This window comes from Equus asinus, chromosome 23, assembly GCF_041296235.1.
Source record: "Equus asinus isolate D_3611 breed Donkey chromosome 23, EquAss-T2T_v2, whole genome shotgun sequence".
NCBI lineage: Eukaryota > Metazoa > Chordata > Mammalia > Perissodactyla > Equidae > Equus > Equus asinus.
The window spans coordinates 47,342,664-47,361,553 of record NC_091812.1 but is presented as its reverse complement, the minus strand read 5'-3'; the positions used below and the strand labels follow the sequence as shown (position 1 = coordinate 47,361,553).

At 34.5% G+C, this 18,890-nt stretch overlaps 1 protein-coding gene across 11 annotated transcripts in view; it reads left to right on the top strand.

Annotated features, from left to right (window-relative positions):
* ZDHHC21 (zinc finger DHHC-type palmitoyltransferase 21) overlaps positions 1 to 18,518 on the top strand; it is a 65,452-nt gene extending 46,934 nt beyond the window's left edge. For all 11 annotated transcript variants that reach the window (XM_070496043.1, XM_044756552.2, XM_070496042.1 and 8 more), the window contains 3 exons: positions 4,876 to 4,992; positions 17,105 to 17,148; positions 17,694 to 18,518. In XM_070496043.1, coding sequence (XP_070352144.1) covers positions 4,876 to 4,992; positions 17,105 to 17,148; positions 17,694 to 17,826 — 294 coding nt within the window. In that variant the 3' untranslated portion in view covers positions 17,827 to 18,518. The remainder of the gene's footprint in view (positions 1 to 4,875; positions 4,993 to 17,104; positions 17,149 to 17,693) is intronic.
* Positions 18,519 to 18,890: the final 372 nt, after the last annotated feature.

Here is an 18,890-nt window from a genome sequence, read left to right as displayed (position 1 = left end):
CCCCTGTTGAGAATGCGTTCAGTGGAGCAAGCTGTCCCACCTTGTTCTTTTCACGTAGGAGTGCTATGTTATTCTTTGTGTTTGTTTGTTCCTATGAAATTTAGAAACAGCTTCCTTAGCAATTTCTCCAAATCAAAGTAAAATGAAAAAAATCCCAGCAGTAGAGTAGATAATCTACTGGTGGGGGATTTTTATTGGGATCGTATTAATTCTATGTATCAGTTTGGATAGTTGACATCTTTCCATTGCTGAGTTTCCTGATCATAAGCATAGTATAGCTTCAAGAAGAAACTTGCTTCAAGAAGAAATTGGAAACATAGGTAGTTCTGTAATCGTGAGTGCGTAGTTAAAACTTTTCCTTCAAAGAATATTCACAGATTTACCAATGAGTTCTAGCCCTATCAAAGATGAAAGGAAACAGTAAATCTAGTGTTATACAAACTCTTTAAAAGAATAGAAAAAGAAGGAACTCTCCCCAACTAATTTTATGTGTATAGCATATGGTAGATACGTAGCTTATCAAGGATCATAAGAGAAAGAAAGAAAATTATAGATTAGTCTGATTGTGAACATAGATAAACAACTTCTAAACAGAATATTAGCAAACTGACTCTGGTCATATGTAACTAGCCTGATCAAGTTGAGTTTATTTTAGGGCTGAAAGATTGTTTTTATGTTAGAAAATCAGTCAGTGTATTTTATTACATTAACATATTAGAGAAAAAAATCAAATATCTGAAGACAATGTATGTATCAATGTATGAAGACAAAGATAAAATTCAGCATCCATTCATGTCATAAACTCTTAGGAAACTAGAACTAGAGAACTTCTTTAATGAGATAAAAGGTACCCCCCCCCAAAAAAAAACCCACAAAACACAACAAATATAGCATGCTCAATGGTGAAATGTTGACCTCTTTCCTTCCAAGTTTGGGGGACAAGGCGTTGATGCCCACTCTGCCCCCATCACCATTGTTATTAAACGTGGTGCTAGGAGTTCTGGTCAGTGCAGTGAGGCAAGAGAAAGAAAGAAATGGTATAACTGCTGAAAGAGAAAAAACTGTCATTACTCTTAGGTGATATGATTGTGTAAAGGATTTATCTATAGATTCTTTTGGATTTTTAAGAAAGTTTAAGAAGTGTGACTAAAAAACAAGATTTAAAAAATCAATTATATTTCTATATGCTAGCAAACAACCCTTTAGACAATGAAATTAACAGCAAAACCATTTATAATAGAATCAAGAAACAGGAAGTTCCTGAATTTAATCTGACAAAAAGGGTACAGGATCCTTAGGGGGAAAATTGGGAAGCTTAATGGAGAGAATATGTTATATGTGTGTGTATAAGTATATATTGTAACTTGAAAATCTAATTTTAAAATTTTTATGGGAATACAAATTATCTAGAATAGCCAAGACGTTCTTGAAGAAGCACAAACGAACTGACTTGGCCTACTAGGTATGGAGAGTTATTACAAAGCCATGGTAACTAAGATGTGTGTCAGTGGTACAGGGATGAGCAAATAAATTGGAGCACAGAGTAGGGAGCCCACATCAGACTCGCTTGTATGGACGCTTGACCTCTGATTACTGAGGAAAAGGACAGCTTTTTAAAGAAACCGACCTAAATGTGAAAGACAAAGCTATATAGTTTTTGAAGGCTTTAGAAGATAATATAGGAGACTGTCATTATTACCGCAGAGTTGGGAAAGATTTCTTAAACAGGAAATAAAAAGCACTAAAGGAAAAGTCCGATAAGTTGGACTACAATAAAATTGAGTACTTGGGGTTATTAAAAGATGCCATGAACAGAGTGAAAAGGTGGACTCAGAGCGGGAGAAGATATTTGCAATGTGCTGCTGAAACACGGGCGTATCCAAATGAACCAGGAAGCTTTACCTTTAGGGTAGGGATGAGGGGGAGAATGTGATAGGGAAGGAATGTACCGAGGAAAGCCTCTGTGGGGTTTCAAATGTTCTCATTCTTGAGAGGGCGGTGTTACTTTTCTCTAAACTGAACTTATGTTTTATGTGTTTATCTGTATATAAGCACATTTCTTAAAAAATTGGGAAGAAATGAAAATAATGAAGAAATACAGTTATTGCACTAGTTTGCTAGGGCTGCCGCAACAAAATAACACAGACTGGGGGGCTTAAACAACAGAAATTCATTTTCTCACCGTTCTGGAGGCGAGAAGCCCAAGATCAAGGTTCGGTTTCTTTGGAGGTCTCTCTCCTTGGCTTGCAGATGGCGACCTTGTTGCTGTGTCCTCACGTAGTCTTTTCTCTGTGCTTGAGCATCCTTGGTGTCTCTTTGTGTTTCTAAATTTCTTCTTCATATAAGGACACAAGTCTGACTGGATTATTGCCCCTCCCAAGGGCCTCATTTTATCTTATTTACCTCTTTAAAGGCCCGCATCTCCAATACAGTCACGTTCTGAGGTACCGGGGGTTAGGACTTCAACGTGTGAATTTTTGGGGAGACACATTCTGCCATATCACTGATTATGTAGTAAAGATCTTGAATAGCAGATGGCTTATTGTGATTTGGATAAAACTTCCCAAGCCAATTTTTGAATTCAAAAGGTGCTGTATCTAAAAAAAAACTAAGGTAGAAGTAAAGATGTTGTACTCTGGAGAATGGTGTTAAATTACTCAAAATATGGATTTAGTACTGATGATGTTAATTATCTTTGTGTAAACTTGGGATACAATTGTTTTTTGAACATTGAAGAGTGATAAAAAACAATTTCTAAGTTATTTTACTATTTTACACAAATACTTTTAAATATAAATGTGTAACCAAGTGAATAAATTTAGTAAGTAAATCCTTTCCTCTCACCTTCATCCCTAACATTTATAAATTCTAGTTGGCAAAAAATTTGTTAAATCTTTTCATTAGGACAAGAGCAGATGCATTTTATTTGGTCATATATGATGTTTTTATTACAATAATCTTAGTATAACACAATATATGCATTCCTAAAATTGACCCCACTATGCAGAATTGTGCAGTGAAGGCCACAGGGCTTATGGGAAAATGGAAGCACAGCTCTCAAAAATTTTGTCAGTGACGCTTAAGAAGGTAGGAACCTGATAAAACAGCGGCACAGTCTTATACACGTTAAATAGTTAAGCTATATATAAATACTATAGTGAACATGGCCCTTTAACTTAAAAGAGGTCTGAAGTTTTCCTGTGGAGTGGGACTCGGAAGAGCTGCAGTGTGTGAGTTATCGTGAAGTGATGGAGGAAGGTCCTCTGAAGTTGGAGGCCAAGTTGTAATACCAGATGTGAGTGAGTGTGGCTCATAACACACACGATAAACTGAGGTAGCTGGTAGATGTTTGAGGGGGTGTTTGTGTGTTGTGTATTTCTCTGTGGCTTGGTTTAGCTGGATGCAGTTTTCCGTGTTCATCTAGGGTTTCTCGCAGATAAAATCATGCATAAGCAAACACAAAAACTTGCTATGCTCAGATTGTTGCTTAATGTATCAGTCATATTGGAATACATTTGTGTTTTCAAACAGCGTTATAGCAGAACTTACTGTACTTTTTTATATTATTTATAGTCCCATGTTTACATGTTTTGTAAGGAGTCTGCATTAGGCTCTTTTTAGCGAAGTTTTGAAAGGATTGCCTAATATTTGACTGCTACGTAACACCTTAAGCATCTTGGTGAATTTTCAGTTTTTCCAGGCTAATGAGTTGACTGATTTTTGCTTGAGTCTGGCAGATGATCACTGCGAAACACAGAAGAGCATCAGTTCCTTTGTTTCGAGCAAGTGCATTATGTTCAGTGGCCTCCCTACTTTTGGTATTGCTACCAGGATCCCTTGAAGCCTTAACCCTAATCAGTATTAAAAAAGCACGTGGGTGGTTATATTTTTGGGGTCCTTCCCATTCATTTGTTGTTTTTATCCACTGTGGCTGTTTTATTCCAAAGCTTAGCAACGACAGGTTCCAGGAGAAGTCTTTGTTCTTTCACTCTCTTTCGCTGGTCTGTCTGCTTGGTAACAGCGAGGGTCATGAACTGCTTCTCTTTGCTTTCCTCTTCTTCCACTATAATTTCTTTGGTTCACTTTCAAGACCCAAGTTTTATACCCTGAGCCAGAAAATGAGCCTTCCCTCCCAGCATTTCCGTTGCTCCCTCCTGTCCAGGCGTTCCTTTATGTTTGTAGAGTCCTGTGCACACGTCCCTTTTAGAGCACGTATCACGCTGTTTTGGAGTTTTGCAAAGTTGAGCGCTCTCTCTAAATAAAATGCATACTTCTTGAGGGCACGGATGATATCTATCATTTTTACCTTTCTACTACGTAGCACAGTGCTTGGCAGTGGTGGTTGGGTGGTTGGATGGATGAATAAATGAAGTGGGCTTGAAGAAAACTGTCTCTATGATCCTACTATTTATGTTCCCTGCGTTTTGACTGTTACATAATCTCTAAGTATTTTGGCCACGTGACGTTTAATGCTATGAATCAGGCTCATACATTCAACCTTTTTAGCAATACAATACTAAAATTTCCTTTTGTCAAATCAGAGATTGTACACCATCTGTTTTGGTTTTGATTTTGGATGTTTTTTACTACAAATAGTAAATGAGCATGGCTGAATTGCGACTGTAGAATTGAGGTTTTTCGACCCAGTGGAGTAGTAAAATCCTGTTTTTCAGCTTGCTGCTATGGATTAAAAACAATTGTTTTTGAAATTTTCAAATATTTATACATTGATTAAGTGGAATAAACTCAAAAGCGAGGGGAGTAGTTCTTTTAAGATAATAAGGGGAAATGTTATGGCTTAATTCTTGATTATTATTACAACTATAAGTAACTTATTGAATTATTTTTAAGACTTTCTTTTTCTTCTTCTTATAGGACCTCTTTGTTGTTAGACATGAATTGGCCATAATGAGACTAGCTGCCTTTATGGGCATTACTTTGTTAGTTGGAATAACTGGACTTTTTTATACTCAACTAATTGGCATCATCACAGTAAGTATATTTTTAATATAAAGTAATGTATTTATGGACATATTCCATAATTATGAACTTAATTCAAAAAGCTACAGAAAGTTTAGAAATTAAAGGAGAAGTTACCCATAGTCCTTTGTATGTTCTCATTTCCATAGGCCTATGTAATTTTAAGGTAGTTAAAATCAGTGTGCAGAGTATACATAGAATTTTGTATCCTGCTTTTAAAAATTAACGTAAAGTATTTTTTATATGGCTATAGACTTCACGTTTATAGTTTTTAATAGTTGGATATACTCTGTTTAGTGAATATATCATATTTTAATTAACCATTTTCCTGTTGCTCAACATCTGGTACGTGATCATTTTTTTTCTGTATTACAAATAACATTACTTTGAACATCTCCTTTTTCCTCTTTAAACTATTTATTTAAGGTAAATTACAAACAATGGAGTTGCTAGTAGAAACTTTTTTTTAGTAGTTGTCTTAATTTTTTTTGCGTGTATTTATTAGCCCAATAGGATTTATCACAACAGAGAAGATCAAAAAGTGAGAAAGATCATATTGAATAAGGATTTAAATGTTTGATAATACACTGTATTGCAGAAGATATAGGGTAAACAGATTTTCTCATATGCTATTGGTGGGGGTGTAATTGGTATACTCTTTTTGAAGGGCTGATTATCAATGTCTATCAAAATTGAAAATGTGCACTCATTTTGACCAACCTCTACAAATTTATTTTGTAGGGATTAATTCACGTGTTTGTAAGTAAATGTGTGTTAAAAAAGATCTCCATTATTATATTATATATAACATGTATATTGTGTATGAAAACTTGTGTTTACCAGAATATATTCAGTGAAAAAAATAGTAAGAAAAAAATGCATCAAAGCTTACTATGAAGCAAGAGTAATCAAGAAAGTGTGGTGCTGGCATAAGGATAGACATACAGACAAATGAAATAGAATTGAGGAGTCCAGAAATAATGCGTATATCCATGGTCAACTGATTTTCAGCAAGGGTGGTTGAAGACTATTCAGCATGGGAGAGAAAACTCTTTCCAACAAATGCTGCTGGGACAACTAGATATCCACATGCAAAAGAACGAAGTTGGACCCTTACCTCACGCTGTATACATAAATGGATATTAACTCAAATTGGATCATAGACCTCAATGTAAGATCTAAAATTATAAAACTCTTAGAAGGAAACATAGGAGTAAATCTCGGGTCAGGCAATAGTATCTTAGATATGACACCAAAAGTGGAAGCAACCAAAGAAAAAAATAGGTAAATTAGACTTAATCCAAAGTATAAACTTTTGTCCTTCAAAGGACATTATCAAGGAACTGAAAAGAAGGCTCACAGAATGGGAGAAAATATTTGCAAATCATACATCTGATAAGGGACTTATATCTAGAACTCTTATAACTCAATAATAAAAAAAGACAACCTAATTAAAACATGGACAAAGGATGTGAATGGATATTTCTTCAAAGAAGATATGCAAATAGACAATAAATATGTGAAAAGATGCTCAACATCATTAGTCATCAGGGAAATGAAAATCAAAACTATAATGAGGTACCACTTCACACACTAGGATGGTTATAATAAAAAAAGATAGTAACAATGGTTGGTGAGGATTTAGAGGAATCAGAGCGCTCATGCACTGCTGGTGGGAATGTAAAATGGTGCAAATACTTTAGAAAACAGTCTGGCAGTTCTTTAAAAAGTTAAAGGTAGAGTTATCATTTGACTCAGCAATTCCACTCCTAGGTATATACCCAGGAAAAATGAAAAGTATGTCTGCACAAAAACTTGTACATGAATATTTATTCATTATTTGTAATAACCCCAAACTGAAAGCAATCCAAAGGCTATCAGCTGAGGAAAGGGTACAAAAAATGTAGTATATCCATACAACGGAATATTATTTGGCCATAAAAAGAAATGAAATACTGACACGTACTGCAGTGTGGATGGACCTTCAGAACATCCTAAGTCAAAGAAACCAGTCACAAAAGGTCGCATATTTGTATGATCACATTTATATGAAATGTCCAGAATAGGCAAGTCTATAGAGACAGAAAGCAGATTAGTGGCTGCCCAGGGTTGGGGAACTAGGAGTGCTGGAAGTGATAGCCAAAGGGCACAGGGTTTCTATTATGGGGCGATGAACATGTGCTAAAATGAGTTGTGATGGTGTTTGCATGACTCTGTGAACATAGTAAAAAACCATTGAATTGTATGCTTTAAGTGAGTGAACTGTATATGAATTGTATCTCAATAAGCTTAATTTCTAGCGTAATTTAAATGTTAATTTTATTCACTTGTTCATTTTCATTCATTTGTTCATTCATTATATATATGGTTTGTTAATATCCTTTGTCTATTTTCTGTTAAGGTATCCTTTTCTATTATTGATTAATAAGAAATGTTAATTAAAACATTAACTTTCAAAAAAAGAAATAATGCAGGAGGTATCTCTCTGTCTTTATCCTTCTAGCTGTCTCATTTCAAACAATCCATCTGTCAATCCGTTATATGTTTTGATACATGTCAAAGTTGATTGCAGGCATCAAATAGTTCACCATGCAAATCATTAACTAGAGCTCAATACTTGTTTACATTTTTTTTCTTTTGAGGGAAAATTTACATACAATGAACGGCTTACATTTAAGTGTACTATTTGATAAGCTCTGATCAATGGACACATGTGCAACCCAAGCCCCTCTCACAATACAGAATATTACCATCACCCCAAGAAGGTCCCCCATACCTCGTATCAGTAAATCTGCATCCTCTGCAGAGGCACTATTGATCTGATTTTTTTCACCACAGATGATTGATTGACCACCATTGGTCAGGGATGGTGGATGAATGATTCACCATCATTGATTATAGATTTTCATACGTACTCATTTATGTAAGTCTTCTTTCACTCAATATAATGTTTATTGATTCATCCATATTGTTGCATGTATTGATAATTCCTTTTTATTGCTGAGTAGTATTCCATTTCATAAGAAACTGCCAGATCTTTTTCCCAAGTAACTGTACCATTTTGCACTCTTACCAAAAATGTATGAGAATTCTGGTTTCCACATCTTGTCAACATCTGTTATTGTCAGTCTTTTTAATTGTAGCTATTCTGGTAGGTTTTAATAGTATCTCTTTTTAGTTTGTGTTTCCCTGATGACTAATGATATCAAACACTTCTTCATGTGCTTATTGGCTGTTCATGGATTGTATAATGTCTATCTAAATATATTTTTATTATTTAGCTTGAAATATTTTCTTATATCTCTTGCCATTTCTTTAAGGATGATGATGAATGACATGATATTAATAACAATGCCGAGGATCAGAGTGGGTCTTCCCCTAAAATCTTTTGTCTCTACTTTCGTACAAATTCATAATTAGGTTATAGTCTGTTTATAAGTCATGTCAAAATTGCCAAATTATGCTTGCATTTTTGGAATTTCTACTTTTGAATTTACCAAAATCATTGGTATGTATTTATATCCCTTGGAATAGGATTTCTCAGATTTCCCCAATTTCTTGTGATTTATGACTGGAAATGGACATTTGGGAGCATCCCTGCTAAGGTGTCAAGTAACTTAGGAGGGCTGGCAGGGTTTGTAGCTGAGGGTAACAATTTCCTTCTCACCTAGAAGCCCTAGTAGCTTCAGAGAGTGGAGTTTGGCAGCGAAGTCTTCAAGATCTTTTAAGAATCCCTAGTCTAAAATTTTAGCATTCACTTCTGAGTTGGACATAAAGTTATTTATCTTGTTTTTTTGTTTTTAAAGTATGTATAACATCAGATTCCATTATAACTCTATTCCATACTACATGTTAATATTAATTTTCAAATTTCACTGTTTTCTCTTTTGCTATAATATTGAACATTTCATTGTCTTAAGATGGGGAGATTGGTTCTGATGTTGTGATATTTCTAAAACTGAGTAGAAATCACACTTGTTAAATAATGCTGCCTTCAGAAGTTTCATCTCTTTCTGTATACGCATAGTATCCTCTCAGAACATCTGTACTAGACAGGTCTGATGCCTGTAGAAATTATGTATTTGGGAAACATTCAACAAAGAATGCAAGTATTAAGGGAGAGAATATATTCTATTTGTTAGTCCAGTCTTTAGTCACTGTACTTCTTGAACCCAAGTAGTTTGAAAAGTTATGGTAAATTTCAATGGCATTTACCTAGGCTTTCATAGTGAACATCAGGCACCACTCTTTGGATCTAACGAAAAATTTTAAAAGGTTTTCAGAATGCACTCCTCCCTACATTGATTTCAGGTTCTTTAAGGCTTATTTCTTGAAAGTTGTCGTGCATTCAGTATTTTGCTTACTTTCTTTATAAAAGATGCTTGCTATTTCATTTTGTGAAAAATTAATGCTACCTACAGGAAATTTAACACCTGGACGTGTTTTTATCGTAATCTGAATCCATGGATCTCTCTTTACAGTGTGAGAGTAGTGATGAATTTGTCAGGTAGCTTAAGAAAGAAAAGGAGGAGAAGGAATCACAGTAAATTTAACCCTTCCAACTGAAGTCTTCCTCCTTCCCCTCCTCCTGCACCCCAAAGACCAAGAGGCATTTGGGGAAAACACTGGTATCATTTCATTATATAAACTGTGTAATTCGATAGCTTGAATACAGACCTATTAGACAACAAACAAGCAAAACAGATGCTGTCTCTTTAGGTGTAGATTGAGGTTTTGAGGAAGCAGCATATCAATTTGCAGTAATTTTTTTTCGTTATTTATTCTTACTTGGAATAAATAAATCATTTCTCTCCTGTGTCAGAGGAAAAATCCCGTCTTCTTATTGATAGTAGAAGGTAGCAGGATAATCATAGTAATGATAATCTGATGTCATTTTAGACCTAGCAAGAGCAGATTATCTGTGACCCAGATAAAATAATTAAAAATTACTTAAATTTAAAAATAGTGTATTTCTAATCTCATTTCCCAGGTTAAAAGATCTCAACACAACCAGATGTTTCTGTGGAATAGACTAATCTTAAACCCAATTTTAAAGGATTACCTTTGATTATTTTTAGATTTAATTTCAAACAGGATTTAAATATGTGTTTGTGCATTTTTATTAAAACTAATATTGAAGTTAAAGTGTCTTCAAAGCAATGTGCTTTGAAGCGTTCCTTATTTAGGGAACAGATTATTCTAATTATTCCTTACTTAGACTGTTTAGCCTTTTTTTTCCTGTTTCTGAATGAAATGGATAGTGATGTTGTTATTAAAGTAATTGATGTTGTCAGAATTTCTTACTGAGCAGTAGTTCACACACAGCCAAGAATAATGTCCATTCTGATGAGCACCAGTCCTCATAGTGCCGGGTGATTGTATTAGTCATGTTTCCGTCACTGGGCTTGCAGAGTTCATCAAGAAGCTCTGGAACAGCTGGTGCAGCGCCTTCTGGTGCGCTTCTGACAGTGAGCTATTGTGTACCATGACACTGCCCTGACAGTTTATCTAAATTTTATATACAAGCATTTTTGTTTTCTGGGCAGCGTGGAGTTTATGTAATAGCTTCAGCTTTTGACGGCGTCTCTGGAGCTTAGTGCTTTTCTCAGTTGTGCTGAGGTTGAGGGTAGGGTTGGGAAGATGTATTCAGTGGCAGTTTTGTAAAAGGCTTTAAGTTCTCAAAGAAAAAATTGAGCTTTTTGCATTTGGTCTCACAGGTACGAGTGTTGGACTCTACTTGAATTATTGAGGGTAGCTTAAAGCAAAGCTTTTCAAATTAAAAGGGGAAAATGTTTTCCCTCTAAATACTGGCTCATGTTTACCTAAATAAGTACAGAAAGAGCCACAAATGCAGGGGTGACTTAATATTGTTGGTTATCTTATGCAATGAAAAATATCTTATGTTCAAAATGTCAAATTACTTTAAGTGAGATTATCTATTAAATAGCATTCTCATTAATCAGACAATTAGTGGACTTATCTGCCTTTTAATATGTACCCAGAAATGTGGTTCTGAGATTATTAATCCTTATAATTAAATTTTGCCAGGTATCCCACTGCATCAGAGTGGTGAATTAGCAGCATTCAGTACCATCTCTGTACAAATTATGTTTGGTTTACATAACTCCAAATCAGCATTGCACATATGGAAATCACTGGTAATAATGCTAAACCCAACTCACTCACATTTCTGTAAAGGGAGCTCTGTACAGCATTTTGTTTTCCTTTCTGGATTATATTTTTGTTTAATAAAAACAAAATGTATTTCTAATACAGTATTTCCAATTATTATACAAGATACCTTCTCAGTAGCTTTTAAAAATGTAGAAAACTGATAAAAATTTAAAATGTCACGTTATATGCTTCTAATGTCATCTTGTATTGGCTGTAGTAGTTCTTTGAATTTTGATACAATAGAGAACTTTATAGAAACTAGGCTTCCCTCTTGCCAAGGAATTAGTTTAAATACCTACTAAGTTACATTGCATGGTAACATAAAAACATACTTTTTAAAAATGCTTGTTAGCATCAAAATTATGTTTAGAATTGGATTGCTCTTTCGCATAAACGTGTTCGTTCCTGTGTGAAAATGTGTTTGTATTGCATCGTCTCTCTTTGCTCAGTATAATAAACTCCTTGGAAGTATTTCTGATAAGGTTAAAAGTAATTAAAAACAATTTAAATCTATTTCTATAATTTTTTTCTGTAGGAATAGTACATTTTAATTTTCTTAAAGCATTGCTAATTGCTCGAGTAATTAAGTAGATGCTTTTTTTTGGACAGAAGCTAAACATTTATGAGTTTACCTTTTACTTGATGATTTTCAAAGATATTCATTTTTTTATCTCATGTTCTGAATCCACGTGAAATTTTTTTTCTTTTTGAGGAAGATTAGCCCTGAGCTAACATCTGTCACCAAACCTCCTCTTTTTGCTGAGGAAGACTGGCCATGAGCTAACATCCATGCCCATCTTCCTCTACTTCATATGTGGGACTCCTGCCATAGCATGGCTTGACAGGCGGTGTGTATGTCCACACCCGTGATCGGAACCGGTGAACCCCGGGCCACCAAAGTGGAACGTGCGAATTTAACTGCTGCACCACCGGGCCGGCCTCTGAATCCACAAGAATTTTTAATCTGACTTTAAAATATTATAGGATTGAAAAACACAGTGAATCTTATATTTATGGTTAACTTGTATATCTTTTTCCACAATGATTCATGTGCTTCTCTCTGTCACATTCTATCAATATATTAGTTACACCCAAATCCCAGCCGAAGGGGCACATTAGCCCATCTTACCTCTACTGATAACCAAAAATCTTATTGAAAGTGTAATTTTGTATTAAAAGTGTAAGAATAGTTGCCCTAAGTGTTGATTGCAAACATAATTTTTCAGCTGTTTCAAATATTTAGTGTAAGGCTTCTTTATGCCACGTGTTATTGGGTATAGTTATCCTCCCTGGCATAGTCTGTATATTCCTGTAGTTATTTCTTGCATCCTTGACTACTTGCCCTAGACTGTAGGCTGCTTGATGCCAAGGGCTGTACCATAATAGATACTTAGTACATTTTTGATAGATGGGTAAATGAGAAAGTGAATCATGGCTTATGTCCTTAGTACTTGTATTTTCAACTAGATTATAAACCCCTTGTGGACACTGGATTTTATCTGTGTAGTCTCCCATAGTCTCTGTCATTTTATCTTTCATTATAAAAACTCCTTTTTTGTTTAAATATGATTATTTAAAGTTACATTCTGATGTAACTGAGATATTCTATCTCCAGTCCCTCTCAGAAAGTGTTCAGTAGGCAATATCAGTAAAAACTAGGGCTGCCCTTTATTGAGGACTTATTAAGGGCTCTAACATTTATTAAGTCATTTAATCCCTACAAAGACCTATGAGGTTAAGTAGTAGTATTTGAAAATTGAAATAGAGAGTTTTAGTAACTTTTCTAAGATTTTATACAGCCAGAAAGTAGGTTGATTTAGAAAAGTATGGGAATTATTCTGGAAAGAGATTTTCAGTGGCTGTAAATGTAAGATCTACTGCCCTCTCACTTTGGTTCCATGATTGATTAAATGTTTATGTGAACTTCAGATCTCTAATAAAAGATATAGCTGGTCCGCTGTTGGAGATGGATGCTTAAAGAACGACGTATTTCAAATGAGGGATATATAGTGAGTTCTGGCTTCAAAGGAGGCGAAAAAACTAAGATTAACAGAACATTTTCTCTCTTTGGACTGCAAAATAAATAAAAACAAGGAATCATGATAGTTCTATGTTCAATTAGTTTAGTGCTGCAAACACATATTGGGTGCCCTCTTTGAACAATATATGCCACTAGGTGCTATGGAAGATAGAAAGCTAAATGACCTGGTGTCTGTCTGTTGATCAGAGGTGCTAGGAAGGCAAGCAAAAGTCTATCTTAGAATTAGTAGAAATTAGTAATAGATAAAACAGGTATATAGTCTCTGGTTGTGAAAAACTTTCCTAAATAGTGTTTTTAACTCCAGATTAAATCAACAGTCATTGAATTAGGTATGTGCAACAGAGTTAAAAGCATGGAAAGACCTATAATACGAATAAAGAGTATAGGCTATCATTGAGGATAGATGGAACTGTCTTCAAGGAATCTTTCTGATACAATGTTCTTACTTTCATCAGGTCTTCACGTTGGCAGGTCTAGAAGCTTCAGTTTGAAAATGTTTCCAGAGTTAATCAGGCACAGGGGCAATGACTCTTACTTCCAGACTCAAAAGCGATAGTCGTATAAACCAGATGGACTGTTTATTCGCTTATGTACAATTTTCAATTACGCCAAAGGACTCTACAGCACACTCTTTCTCCCATACAAGAACATATGTGGCAAAGTGTTGCTTGATGAGAATGAACTCAAAGCAGGGTGAGTTAGTTGGATGGATTGTATCATCAAGCTATGTATTCTAAGAGGACTAGATTCTCAAGTCTGTTAGCCAGAAAATGTCTGGTGATAAATTCTTGCTCTTTGCCCCTCACCCCTCCCATTTTTTTTTTTTTTTCATCCTCAAAGCTGTAGTGCATGGTTGTATATCCTAGTTGTAAGTCCTTCTAGTTCTTCTACGTGAGCCGCCACCACAGCATGGCAACTGACTGACAGGTGGTGTGGTGCCGCCACTGAGAAATGAACCTTGGCTACTGAAACAGTGAGAGCACCAAACTTTAACCACTGGACCATCAGGCCTTGCTCATCTCCCGATTTTTTCAATAGGCAATAACTACTTCCTTCTTCCTTTCTTCTAGGAACTTTTTTTTTCCATTCCGGGTGTACTCTTATTAGTTAGGGCACAGCTTTATTTTTTAGTCAAACATATTTTCTTAGACTGAATCTGAAAGATCAGTTCTTAGGGCAACATCAGCCATCAGAAGAAGGTAAAGTATTGTTTGATAAAATAGACAAGGCCTATATTTCTGTAAGTCTTGCTCTTTCTAGTTTATCCTTTTTTAGAAAATAGAAAACTTCCAGTTTTTAAAATTTGAAGGCATTTGCATATCTCTCTTAGTTATGCAGACTGATGGAAGTCTTAGGTATTTTGATCATTAGACCATAATCAAGACATAAATATTTCTCTGGAAATAAGATATCCTGATTGTAGACAACATACAATAAGCTTGTTTCTTATGATTCCTTGAAGAATACATTTCTCTGGATAGTCAAAGTTTACATATAACTTAAGAATTTATCAATTATATTTATACTCCTTGAAGATAGCAATCATCTTACTGTCATTTTCTGATGGTCACTAAAGGTATTGAGTCTTATATTGAATGGAATTATCAGCAGCAAAATCTATTTTAATTATTTTTAGTTCGTGTTTTCTGAAGTATTCCACATTTCCCTGCTTTATAAAACAAAACAAAAAGTACATTAAACCTAATTTGGCACTTGGAAATAACTTATGGTTTCCAATGTTCCTGCCAGTAGTAACCTCTCTCCTCTTCTAGTTTGCTGTTTCTATTGCGCTTATGAATGTGAAGGTGTGATAACTTGTGTTGGTCTGAGTATGTTGTGTAAGTGCCAGTGGAAAAACTTTGTAACATGTTTGGCTGTTCAAATACAAATTGTACTTTTTTCTTATAACAGTATTCTGGATAGCTGAGTTTCAGAGAGAGAAACATTTGCCATTTCTAGAGAGAAAAAAATAGCCTTTTTTGGCTAGCCTCACAAATCCTGTTCATAAAGTCACGGTGAATATCACATCCTTTGATAGAATAACCATGTGTTCATAATAACTTGATAGGTAGTATTCTACTTATTTCTTGAACCAGATTCTAGAAGAGATTTCAAAAACACTTGAAAATAAAAACTCTTCCCATATGAAGTCTAAATCCAAAGTCTTTAAAGTTGATGCTTTTGTCTCCACAAGTAAATTCCTCCAAGTTGTATCAAGTTGTAAATTTCTGCCTAGTAAGCATTTTATGTAATATTAGCTAGTTACAGTAGTCTGACCTTGTAATTGCATTCCTTATCCTGAAGTAGTTTCCAATTTTTAAGTTATCCACAATTGTGATTTTAGGCCGTTTATGTACCTTTCCTAATAGCACTTCTTGACTTCTGTTCTCTTTCCCTTTGTATTTTTGCACAAGCTATCTTAATTGTTTTGAAACAACCCATCACTCATCAGTTCTAAGAAACCGTTAAAATTACTTCAGTTACTTTCTTAACAGATGTGGAACCACAGGCCCAACTTCCCTCTAAGACTCTAATCAATGTTCTTATGTGTTTGCAGACTGTTTTCACAAAGCAAAATAGTATGTTGTAACAAATTATGCAACAGAAATTATGCAACAGAACCAAGAAAGTTTAATTATAAGTAGAATTGTCATTGGATAACATGAATTTCAAAGCATGATAGGAAAACTAATGAGTATAGAATATATAGCTGATCTTTAATCTTGTCACAAATTCTTGGGAAATCTGGAAATGAAATGCTATTATTGGTTACTAGTCATCTAAAACATAGACTTGTTTTCCCTTTTGTGGGCTAACTGTAGTTTTCAGCTGTTCATACATGAGCATTTACTATTATGAGCTATTCATGTAACTTTTATGAGGAGTATTTTAAAGTAAAGGAGCTTTTTCTTAGTGTCATTGGAAGAAAGTTCTACAACCAAAGTAGTTCTTGGGATGGGAGTTGCAGCCACAGATATTTGCGTGAATAGTACTGCTTGATGACAGCACAGTCCACCTGCTGTATATGAGCAAGCTCCTAAAGGATAACGGGAGGAAAACATCTCTAACTTTTTTTTGTATTTAAAAGAATATATTTTCTCTTGTACTACTTTATATTTAAAATGTCAATATATTTCTAAAATAAGGTTGTATAATTTGTGTTTTGATTATTTGGACAATGCTTATCACAGTTTCTCAGTTGAAAGATACATCATCTCTTAACATGAATTATACCCGTGTGTCTAGGAGCTATGTTCTTTTTGTTGAATTGTTTTTCTTATATATTTTTGTTAGAGCCTTAAAGAGAACACATACTAAAAAATTGTATTATTTTGAAGAGACTGATTTTTCTCTTGGAAAAAGGGAATAGTTGTCACCAAAGAATGCTCATCAGTTAACTTTACTTTTCATAAAAATAGATGTTGTAGTGTGGCAGATGCGTAGATTGCCTTGTGAATTGTGTGTGTTTACAGAAGTCCAGAACCAATAGCACTCTTGGTTCTTGGCTCTTTTCTGTTCATTAGTGCCTTTCATTTGTCATTTTGTTATTTATTTTTAATGCATATTCACCGACAGTTGAAATAAAAATAGACACTAGTCTTTTGAAAGAATTATCAAGAAAGCAAGTGTAGTAAAAGGTTATATTTTAATAAAGTGAGACTTCTCCAATTTTTGTGAAGTTTTGTAGTGGAAGAAATTTTTTTTTTTGCACAATGTGATGTTGATTTTGTGCTTCCACGGGAATTTCAGCAAAGTGTGTAGATAATTTACAATTCTTAGTAGCCATATATAAACTGTTTAAATCTTCAGAGTATTTTCTGAATATGATTAAAAACATCATAAAATAGATAGAGAATAAAGCCTTGATAACTTTGTTACATCTAAGTGTAATTTTTTCAATTTTAATAGGATACAACGTCTATTGAAAAGATGTCAAACTGTTGTGAAGAAATGTAAGTATAAAAGTGAAGTCTGTAGTGTTCTTATTTAAAAACAGAAACAACTAGCCCCATTTGAAAAATGTCTGTGTGTAGTGGAAAGATAATATAATAATGGCTTTTTCTTGGTGCCTTGTCTAAGACCTGAGCTAGACAAGCATACCCAGTCTTACAGTAGGGGTCTTCTTGCCATCATAGTTTTCAAACAAAATAAGTACTGATCGTTCTTGCTCCTTGTCTAACTAAAGTAAGTTAAATTATTTGTTCTGAAAGTACATCAAAGAGATTTGCTACTGTGTTGTTGACACACATTCTGTTAATCCCGAGCTTCTCCTCTGCTTCAAAAGTTGCCCTAGGTTGATTGACGACACAGATACAATATCTGCTCTCCAGAGTTAGAACTCAGCTGCATGCCATAATGAAAGAAAAGCTGTATTTGTGATGCTGGGACACAATTCATCAGAGTCCAGTAATGGATCCCCAGCCAACCTGTATTGTTTTAGCTGACTGAAGTGCACCATGGGAGTGCTGTCTTTCACTAATAATGCTGTCTTCTGTAGATCGAGGCCCCGAAAGCCATGGCAGCAGACCTTCTCAGAAGTTTTTGGCACTCGTTGGAAGATCCTGTGGTTTATTCCTTTCAGGCAGAGGCAACCACTGCGAGTTCCCTACCACTTTGCCAATCACGTCTAAACAGATGGATGGTGGGCACAGATGGGTCCTCCATGCTGGAAATGCGTTACAGGTTTTCTGATAATAGAACTATGACAGTCTTCAAGTCAATTAAAATCCACCCACCAATCTTAGGCATCATAATGTGCCCCAGGCTTTATTTTAATAGTGATCTTGATCCTGTTGTGGGACTAATACAAGGTCTATATTTAAGTTTTAAAGCATGTTTACTTTCAAATTAGCTTTCCACAGGGATTTCTTTAAATGCTTTTGTTATTAAACTCACAAGGCAGTGATTGGGATGAAATAATTGTACATAATTTCTTGTAGTACTGACGATGTTATGGATTTTAATTTATGGGAAATTTCAGATGTTTATTTAAATTTCTCACTCTTAAGCAGTATTAACCAAATCTGACATTAATTCTTCAGGTTTTACAAAAGTTGATACACCTTATATGTAAGTTTTCTTTATCAAATACAATTTAAAATACACAGTACTTCCTTTTATATGTGCTGCAAGATTTTTTAAAATGCAGCATAGGATCGAACAACAACAAAACGAAAACAGCAACAAAAGGGCAATGTTTTCTTAGCAGTAGGTTTCTAATGTTTTATTCTGTCCACCAAAAATAAAATAAAAATACCACTAAAATAAAACACCAACTACCTACCTTATTTTAAAGGAGGGATTAAAATGTTTTTTCACATTACCTTTCCCATCTGTTTTCCCTGTACTGTTGTAATTATTGAGTTTTTTAAAAATATTTGCTCCAAGGAGAAATTTTTAACCAAGTGGGCATGTATTCCTATCTTACCCTGAGATTCTGATGAGCAAAAGGCTAGAGAATTTGCAATAACTCCACAGATACCTTTTCCAGTGCAGTTATATTAGAAGGTGTATGTTTTAAAATGCTAATATAACTAGATAATATTTAATGTACAGTATAAAGAGGAATATTGTGCTTTTGGAAAAATATATGTACTTTTTATTTACCTACTGGTAGATCTAAAATTACACATTGAAGGTTTATATATAATAGATATTGGCCAACAAATATTGAAATTTTATTTATAGTAAAAGT